The 10,659-nt window shown below is 38.6% G+C and overlaps 1 protein-coding gene across 1 annotated transcript; it reads right to left on the bottom strand.

The window, feature by feature from the left end:
- Positions 1 to 9,033: 9,033 nt before the first annotated feature.
- On the bottom strand, positions 9,034 to 9,720 carry LOC140862576 (uncharacterized). The gene has a single exon (XM_073265603.1). It carries the CDS (start codon positions 9,718 to 9,720, stop codon positions 9,034 to 9,036), a length of 687 nt encoding a protein of 228 aa, XP_073121704.1.
- Positions 9,721 to 10,659: the final 939 nt, after the last annotated feature.

Genomic DNA, 10,659 nt, shown 5'->3' with positions numbered 1-10,659 from the left:
CGAAAACCTAGAGCCTCCTCTCTTAGGGTTTTCGGCCGCCCTTCTCCCCTACTGTGTTCGAAAATTCAGTCTGCAAATTTCTGAATTTGCAGTCTGATTTAACAGATCAAATCTGTTATTTATCTTCGTAGAAACTTCTGATAGACTTTCTAGTGCAGTCTATCAGAGGGATTAAACTTCTGTTCGTGGACCTGATTGAAGAAACGTTCGTTCATCAGTTCCTGGGATATACAACAAGAGCAGTTTAATCTGTTGGTGTCCATAATCTCGTTTCGAGATTTTAAGATAAAATTTACATTGTTTAAATTTTATGTTATCAATTTTAATCGTAGGAATTTGATACCCATATGGAATCGTTCCATATAAAAAATTTTAAAACTTCCGCTGCACCGGGTATCAATTTCTTTTTCGATCCGGAGAACGACCGTGTTCCAATAGTGGTATCAGAGCCAGGTTGTTCTCGGATTTTACGATTAAAATTTATTCGATTGTACCAGCCTCGATTTTTCAGAAAAAAATAAAACGAAAATTTTAAATTAAATTCCAGGGCAATTGGGCAGCCCTGTCCCACGTGGAGTCCGGGCTGCCCGGGATTGTCCCGGGCAGTCCGAAAATTTTAAAATTTAATTTTTTGATTTTTTGAAATTTTTGAAATTTCAGTTTTTGGTCCGATTGAAAATTGTTTTTGATTGGCCCACGAGTCATCGGATCAAATTGTTTGAGTCCGAAATTTTAAAAATTGATTTTTGGATAAATTTGAATTTTTGGAAAATTTATAAATTTTATCCATTAAATTAGATTTTATAAAATTAATAATTTTGGTACAATTGATAATAAAATATGATTTTATGTATAAAATTAGATTTTATATGTAAAATATGATTTTATGGATAAACTAGATAAAATATGATTTTATATATAAAATAAGATTTTATGTATGAAATATGATTTTATCTATTTATATTTATTGCCATTGCATGATATCCAATAAATTAATTTTTGAATTAAATATTATTGGATAAGGATGATTTGCCATGATCAATATTATAGGTGTATGTTAGGTTGTTTACATTTGGTTTTAATTATTATTGTTGGATTTATTAATGGGCCTGGTTTATGGCCCAATATGAATTGTCATATGTAATAAAAGTGGGCCTGGTTTATGGCCTGTTCCCACCCCTTAAATATGTATCCCCTGCTTGTCATCGAAATTTATTGTAAATTTTAGACTTAGTGGGAGATGAATATTTGAAGACAAAGGTGGGCCCAGCAGACAATAAAGACCGAAAAAAAGTAAATTGGAAGCTCAATGTAATAGGATTGCATTGCATACTTGCATATTACCTAGGATTGGACTTAGACTCGTGATTGGCAACCACGGGTCGATTAGTAATGGAATCGATCATCCTAAAATAATATATGATATTATTGTTGTATGCATGTTTAGACTAAATTATATGAATCCCGCAAGCATACAAATTTTAAATGATGAGACAAATTTTTGAAATTAAAATCCCTCATTTTAAATATGATTTAAATTTGATATCAAGATAAACAAAAGGGCATTTAAATATTATTTAAATGTTCCTACCTTCCATCAATGATCAATGTATGAGATGCTACCCGCGGATATGGTCCGGCTCATATTATTAGGGGGGCCCGTTCGTCGAAAAATTGTACATTGGATCGACACATGTTGTAAGTTGAATGGAACTCCCATGGGATTGGCTCATATTATTGGGGATCCACATGGCGACCGTCCATCACAACTTAATATTGATGGGTCATCTTGACATGTCACAATAAACGGCGCCATATTATTGGGCCCTTACTAGACATGAGGTAAATAACATGGGGATTGTTTTGGAAACAATTGGGCTCTACCTTTTGAAGAGCATGGTTGGCTGATATTATTCGGGACCATGTTTTGTCAATTGGACTCCATGTTCCCACGAAAGAAAATAATTCTCTCGTTTTCACTAGAGGGTGATGGAATCGTTAAAATAGTGGGAGTGTAATTCATAAAATTAAACTCGCCTTATTTTATGTCTTAGTAAATTAATTAAACAATCACTGATTATTGTCTGTTTCTTTTCAGTATTTCATTAAGATGAATTCGCGCAATCCACTATTCTCTATTCTCGAACAAAACAAACTGACTGGCGCAAACTATACGGAATGGTTCCGTAAGTTGAAAATTGTCTTGACCTTGGAGAAGATGTTCTACGTGTTAGAAAAATCTCCTCCGAAGGAAGCACCAGCTGATATAAGTCCAGAAGAGTTGGCCAAACTTGATAAATGGTGGGACCATGATATCAAGGCCAAATGCTATATGCAAGCTTCGATGTCTGATGAACTCCAGAGGCGATTTGAGGATACTGTGAATGCTGCTGACATTCACGTACAACTCAAGGAACTTTTTGGGGCTCAATCGAGAGCTGAAAGGTTCGCTACTGTAAAATAGTTAATGACGTTTCGCATGCGTGAAGGGACTTCGGTCCGTGATCATGGGGTACACGTGATTTGGCTCATTCAGAAGTTGGTAACGCTTGAATTGGTATTGGAGCATAAACTCAATGTGAACTTATTACTTCTCTCTCTTCCTTCATCGTTTGACGGTTTTGTGGTGAATTTCAATATGAACAAGATAGAGGCCTCCCTTGAAGAGATGGTCAATATGCTTGTAACTTATGAAGCCACTTTAAAGAAGGATAAACTGGTTCTCTTGGTGGGCTCCTCTTCTTCTGCTAAGAAGGGGCCAAGTACAAAGGGTAAGAAACGTTCTGCCCCATCCAAGAAAACCGGACCCGAGAAGAAGAACAAGACAAAGGCTTCAAACGTGGAAAAATCCAAGGATGTTTGCCATCACTGCAAGAAACCCGGTCATTGGAAACGTAACTGCAAGGAATATCTCGAGCAGTTGCGAACTGCGAAGGGTATGTTTTATATTGAAATAAATGTTTCACTTAATACTACTTCTTGGATATTGGATACCGGATGTGGATCTCACATTTGCAATTATTTGCAGGTGATGACAAGAAGTCGCAAGCTTAGGATGGGTGAGACCCAGCTGAGGCTCGGAAATGGTTCTCGAGTTGAAGCAAAAGCTGTGGGAGACATTTGTTTAATTTTGCAGAATGATTTTAAGTTATTTTTTAGAGATTTTTTATATGTGCCAGATTTGGTTAAAAACATTATTTTTATTTCTATGCTTGATAGAGATGGTTTTTCTTGCAATTTTGTGAATGGAATTTGCAATATTTACAAGAATGAATGTTTAATTGGATGTGGACAACTTGAAAACGATCTATATAACTTAAAATTAAAAGACGTTCCAATTAATTATGTTGATAAACCGGTAACAACAAATAAAAGGAAAATTGATAATCAAAATCCGGCAAACCTTTGGCATGCTAGGCTAGGTCATGTTTCCTCAATGAGGATGAACAAGCTAATGGGAGAGGGCATGTTTGATATGTCTGATATTAACTCTCTACATACTTGTGAGTCCTGTCTGAAAGGAAAAATGACTAAATCTCCTTTCAAAGGAAAACCTGAGCGTAGTCAAAATCTATTGGATTTGATCCATACAGATGTTTGCGGACCATTTAGTATTGGTACAAAATTTGGTCACACCTACTTCATTACTTTTACTGATGATTATTCTAGGTATGGGTACTTATATTTGATGAAATATAAGTATGAATCATTTGAAAAGTTCAAAGAATTCAAGGCTGAAGTAGAAAACAAACTAGGTAAGAGTATTAAAGCACTTTGATCAGATCGAGGTGGAGAATACTTAAGTATCGAGTTCTTGGATTATCTAAAAGAGAATGGGATTCTCTCTCAGTGGACTCCTCCTATGACACCTCAGCTGAATGGTGTTTTGGAGCATCGCAATCGAACCTTGTTGGACATGGTTCGATCTATTATGAGCTTCACTGAGCTCCCACCTTTGTTTTGGGGCTATTCTCTTGAAACGGCGGTATTGTTGTTGAACAACGTCCACACTAATGCAGTGGAAAAAACACCATACGAGTTATGGAATGGCAAAGCTCCTAAGTATTCGTACTTGAGGATTTGGGGATGTCCTGCTTACGTAATGCAGACAGTGGAAGATAAGTTGGATAGTCGATCCACCTTATGTTATTTTGTAGGGTATCCAAATAATTCAATCAGATATTATTTCTATCATCCTACTGAAACAAAAGTGTTTGTTTCAAGGAATGCCACCTTCTTGGAGAAGGAGTTCTTATTGGATAAGAAAGGCAAGATGATGGAACTCGAAGAAATTCAAGAAGAACCCGAGATAAAAAATAACGATCCTATACCTCAAGAATCATCACAAGACACGCTTATTACTAGAAGATCCGAGAGGACTTCTAGGCCTCCTATTAGATATGGTCTTCTTCTTGAAGGGGATCAAAGTGAACCCGACATTGGATGTGATCTGAGAAACTTCAAGGAAGCAATTTCTGATGCTGATTCGAACTTATGGCTTGAAGCTATGCAGTCGAAAATAGACTCGATGCATGCAAACCAAGTTTGGTCTTTAGTAGATCCTCCCGATGAAATAGTTCCAATAGGGTGTAAATGGATCTACAAGAGAAATCTTGGGCCTGATGGTAAGGTACTGACCTACAAGGCACGATTGGTTGCAAAAGGTTACACTCAAAGACAAGGTGTTGACTATGATAAAACTTTTTCACCAGTCGCAATGTTCAAGTCCATAAGAATCCTTATTGCCATTGCTGCATGGTATGACTATGAGATATGGCAAATGGATATGAAGACTGCATTCCTTAATGTTCCATTAAGGAAGAGATCTATATGATGCAGCCCGAGGGATTCACATCCATGGGAAGCGAGCATAAGGTATGTAAGCTTCAGAGATCGATCTATGGTCTCAAACAGGCATCAAGAAGTTGGAACCAGAAATTTGATGAAACAATAAAGGACTTTGATTTCATCAAGAACCCGGAGGAACCGTGCGTGTACAAGAAAGTAGTTAAGGATGCTGTGACATTCTTAGTACTTTATGTTGATGACATCTTACTCATTGGGAATGATATAGGGATGTTGCAGTCAACAAAGATATGATTGTCAGGTAAATTCTCGATGAAAGATTTGGGTGAGGCGTCTTATATTCTAGGGATACAGATCTATAGAGATAGATCTAACAGAATGATAGGACTTACTCAAGCTACCTACATCGACACTATATTGAAAAGGTTTTCAATGGATGAGTCCAAGAGAGGACATCTACCTATGTGTCATGGAGTCTCTCTATCCAAGTCTATGTGTCCCAAGACTGACGAAGAGATAGAGAAAATGGCACACATACCATATGCGTCAGCCATAGGGAGTATCATGTATGGGATGATATCTACCAGACCGGATGTGGCATTTGATCTGAGTGTCACGAGCAGATATCAAGCCAATCCCGGTTAAATGCATTGGAAAGCCGTGAAGGATATTCTTAAGTACTTGAGAAGAACTAAGAATGTATTCATGGTTTATGGAGGAAGAGATCTGAAATTGGAAGGCTATACCGACTCTAGCTTCCAAAGTGACGTGGATGACTCGAAGTCAACCTCTGGATTTGTGTTTATGCTCAATGGCGGTGCTGTCTCTTGGAAGAGTTCTAAGCAGGACACCACAGCGGATTCCACCACTGAGGCAGAATACATTGCGGCATCATCTGCTGCTAAAGAGGCCGTTTGGATGAGGAATTTCGTCCAAGAATTGGGCGTTATTCCTGAAGCTGTTGGTCCAGTCCCGGTGTACTGTGACAACACGGGTGCCATTGCTCAGGAAAAGGAACCAAGGTCTCATCAAAGATCCAAACACGTACTGAGGAAATACCACATCATCCGGGAGATCGTGGAAAGAGGAGACATCACTATCGAGAGAGTGGCCTCTGCAGACAATATCGCTGATCCACTTACTAAGACCTTGCCAGGACCATTATTTGACAAACATCGCAAAGCAATGGGACTACGTAGTATGACTAGTTGGCTTTAAGGCAAGTGGGAGATTGAAAGAGTTGATGCCCCGTTAGCCAACTTGTGGCTAAGGGCTTTGAGAGTCTCTTTTTGTAAACAATCTTTGTTTAATATAATATACGTTCTTTAAATGGCATTCACTTTATCTTATTATTATATAATGATATATTGTTGCTATTTTGATAAAGACCTTGAATATACTAAAGTAAGATGAGATAGTGAATATAGAGAGATCACTGTCATGAAACACATCTTATGTTCACTGTATATTCTAAATAGTTCCTAGCCAATTGAGCCGTCCACAAATAAGGATAAGGATCGCTCGAGATTGAGACTAGCATTTGCGATGCCGAGTACCGTGTTTCATTGGTATGAAACATAGAGATGTTCGAAGCATGCAAATGGATATTCATATGATGAATGATTGAACTACCCTATTTGGACTTTCCAAGTGGTTATCACTTATCGAGTGGATATAGTCCGCGGTTTTGGTTGTACACCATTAGTCCTTATTACTTGAAACATCATTGAGACTCTATATGCTAGTACTGTGCTTTGACTCGTTTACCGACTCTATTAGGGTCATCAGGTGTCGGGATTGGGTACAGTTACGACACATATAGGAGTCGATGCTTTGTTGTCAAGGATTCACCGCACACTTTCGAGTGTGGATATCCTATGCAATCTGAGGAGATATTAGTGTGACGAATCTCTGGCCAGAGTACATGATGTGTTTTAGGTTACTTGGTTTCCTAGTAGCACATGCGATGTCACTATTTGATCTTCAAGATGCATTGCATAGTTATCGAATCTCGAACGGCTCTCGATGTACCAATGGTTGTTGATTCGATCGGGATATATGGATGAAGGGACCGTACTGTACGCTAACCAAAGTCTTCTGGTTCTTGCAGGCACTATCAGTGATACCTAGGGAATCATGGGGCGATGTTGCTAGACGCTCTTACCATGATTCAATGGGCAAGTCGGAAATTGTTGTTCCGAGTCACAAGGAGTTGTGAGCCCACGGCTAGCTGTATCTCTGAACCATTGAGGGTCACACAAGTAATGGATTTCTAATCCCCATTGAGATAATTAAATTTAAAGAGTTAAATTTAGTGGCTAAAGAAGTAGGACTTTTTATTTAAAAGTAGAGGGAGTAAGATTTCCTAAAATGATATATTGATGGACATTTTTGGAAACCACTGAATTCGGATTCAGAAAATTTGTCTTGACTTTAAAAGATGCAGAAATGGTTTCTGTGCACATTGGTGAAATTGGTTTATCAATCTGAGTCACGATGAATTTTATATTAATTTCTGAACATGCGGGCTTTGCTTGTCAGGCTTGAACTTATGACTAATGGGCCCTAAGCTGTTAGCAGCCCACATTATAAATAAGTTATTGTAGTACAGAAATTGAGACAATCATAGGCATAATTTTCGAAAACCTAGAGCCTCCTCTCTTAGGGTTTTCGGCCGCCCCTCTCCCCTACTGTGTTCGAAAATTCAGTCTGCAAATTTTTGAATTTTCAGTCTGATTTAACAGATCAAATCTGTTATTTCTCTTCGTAGAAACTTCTGATAGACTTTCTAGTGCAGTCTATCAGAGGGATTAAACTTCTGTTCGTGGACCTGATTTAAGAAACGTTCGTTCATCAGTTCCTGGGATATACAACAAGAGCAGTTTAATCTGTTGGTGTCCATAATCTCGTTTCGAGATTTTAAGGTAAAATTTACATTGTTTAAATTTTATGTTATCAATTTTAATCGTAGAAATTTGATACCCATATGGAATCGTTCCATATAAAAAATTTTAAAACTTCCGCTGCACCGGGTATCACTTTCTTTTTCGATCCGGAGAACGACCATGTTCCAATAGGGGCGAACGGTCCACTATTTTTGACGGACCCCGCGCACCCCCCTTTAAAAAAAAATTTTTTTGTTTGATCTTCTTCCTTCCTTTGTTTATTAATGAATTTTAATTCCTAATAGCCCTAAGAATGAGATTAGCAACCCGAGGCCCCACAACAAGTGGTATCAGAGCGAAGTTAGTTCTTGGATTGAGTTAGATGAGCGGGGTAGATCGAGTCCTTTTGATTGATTTATTGATTCTTAAAGCATGCTGATGATTTGAACTTCTTTATTGATTTAAGAACTATATGCTTATCTGATTCTTTAAATTGATTGGAAGCTTATATTGACTAATAATGAATCAGAACTCGATCTCGTGAGAAGGCATGAAAATGCTAATCTGAGGAGGACTGCAATAGACTTGTTATACTTGAGATTGTATTATGTACTAATCTGTTTGATAATTATATATGCCTCGAAGACCGATTACGAGACAGACAGGCACAGTTCCTCAGCCAGAACAGGCAGTTGTAGAACCGATAGTGCCACCGACTGCAAAAATTCCTAGAACTGAATCGGGTAGTACTTCTAGAGATATGAGTGATATGACTGTTACTCCGATGGAAACTCTGTTGAAGAGATTTCAGTCCTTTAAACCGCCAACATTGAAGGGAACGGAGAATTCTGTCGAGTGTGAGAGTTGGTTAGAAGATATTGAGCAGTTATTTGAATCCTTCGATTATGCAGATGACTGCCGAGTCAGACTTTTTGTTCATCAACTAATGATATTGCCAAAGATTGGAGGATAGCAACAAGGAGAACTTTGGAAAATCGAGGTACGATCATTACTTGGTCTGAATTTAAAACTGCTTTTTATCAACGATTCTTCCCAGTCTCATATAGGAAGGAAAAAGGAGCCGAGTTTGCTAGTTTGCAACAATGGCAATTGAACATCGAAGAATATGTTGCCAAGTTCACAAGTCTGCTGAAATTTGCTCCCCACATAGCAGACAGTGATGAAGCTCAAGCAGATCAGTTTATAAACGGCTTGAATTCGGATGTCTTCACGTTAGTGAATGCTGGACAACCAAACAACTTTTCCGATGCACTTAATCGTGCAAAGGGAGCAGAAGCTGGTATACTACGACAGAGAGGAGCACAGTTTGTACCACTTCCAGTCATACCGATCCACTGGCAGCTCCCATACGACTAGGACAATCTCTCCGCAGATGCCCTTGTTGGCCGCAAATATAACAAGCACCAGATGCTCTCCGACATGTTGTAGTAGAATGCTTCCCAACATAGTGAGTACAACGATCATATTTCTTATTTTTCCCAAACCGAAACATACCTCGTGAACCACGAGTACTGGAAAAAGTAGTATTAGAAGCAGAAGTAGATCCAGAATGCACAAAATATTGAGCTCTAGGCCCAAGAAATCCACCAGGATGTCCTGACATCATCAGCTGTGCCCGCCTATTATTTTTATCCACTTGACGGAACCGATTAACCAGAGTTTCATATGATGTCGGATCATCACAAACAACAACCTGTGAATAGATATCCTGATTAAGACCTTGCAGAAATAGATCATACTTGGACGCATCACTTTCATTGATATAGGGACTGTAAGGTAGCAGATTAATGAATCGTTGCTGATACTCATCAATAGTCATAGCTCCCTGCCTCAGCATAAGAAACTCCATAGATCGTGTCTGGCGAACTGCTTGTGGAAAATATAATTTCTGAAACTGCTGGCAAAAATCTTCCCACGTCACACAACCCTTCTCAGTACGAGCATGTGCTGCTTTTGCGTCCCACCATAATCGTGCACGTCCATCTAGAACAAACTCTAGAATCTCCATCTTCTGCTCTTCAAAACACTCGAAATCACGAAAAACACTTTAGATTTTGGCCATCCAATTTCTCGCTTCTTCAAGATTCTCGCCTCCCAACAAGGGTTTTGGTCCTACTTGCATGAATTTATTGATCGAGTAGCAACGTCTACCCTTATGATGATAGCGATGATGATGACCACCTGCGTGGCCAACACTGCTCTCTCATCACCTCTTTCGGCCATATCCTAAAAAGATTTGCACATTTAAAATCCCAAATGCGCAATTATTATTCAAGACTAGACTAAATCCCAAGTACTAATTCCAAAATCTATGCATGGCTCTGATACCAAAAATGTAGTGACCCTGCATTGAATCACCCACTAACTGGAAAATAATAACATGCATTAAACTTAATTAAAACATGGTTATTTAACAAAGTAAAACATGCGAAAACATAACTCAAAGCTTAGTTGAACAAGTCCAATTTTATTATAGTAGTGATACAACCATATCGAAGTACTGAAAAATAAAACTATCTAATACGTCATACAGCTAAACAAATCATGTTGTATAATAACCCCTGACAGTTTTGGCTCCCCTAATCGTGCCTTGAGCCACCAGCTCCATCCATCTTATGACCTGCCCCGTGGAATGGAGTGTTCAAGATAAAAACTAGGACGTGAGCGCTAACGCCCAGTACATAAACATGAGTAAACATATGTATATGATGCATGCAATCGTGATGACTGGTAGCGGGTCATCTGATAAGTCATGCTCAGTACAGGCGCCAAAAGAGTTTTGTAACCTCATGGATCAACCTCTGGGTACAACCACACTCGTCTAGAACACTAGAGTAGCCAGACATACATGTCCCCATCATCGCGTTACTCTCAGTGACAGACTATATACAAGTATAGAGCTGAGCAGCTCTATATTCAAGGTATAAAAAGGTACAGGCTCAACGTG

Source organism: Henckelia pumila, chromosome 4 (genome assembly GCF_033568475.1).
Source record: "Henckelia pumila isolate YLH828 chromosome 4, ASM3356847v2, whole genome shotgun sequence".
NCBI classification, from domain to species: Eukaryota; Viridiplantae; Streptophyta; class Magnoliopsida; order Lamiales; family Gesneriaceae; genus Henckelia; species Henckelia pumila.
Note: the sequence above shows the minus strand (reverse complement) of the source record. Positions and strands in the feature narration are given on the sequence as shown.

Bases quoted from the DNA above. Each gene is read 5' to 3' on its own strand.
- LOC140862576 (XM_073265603.1), bottom strand. From the start codon at position 9,720: ATGGAGATTCTAGAGTTTGTTCTAGATGGACGTGCACGATTATGGTGG.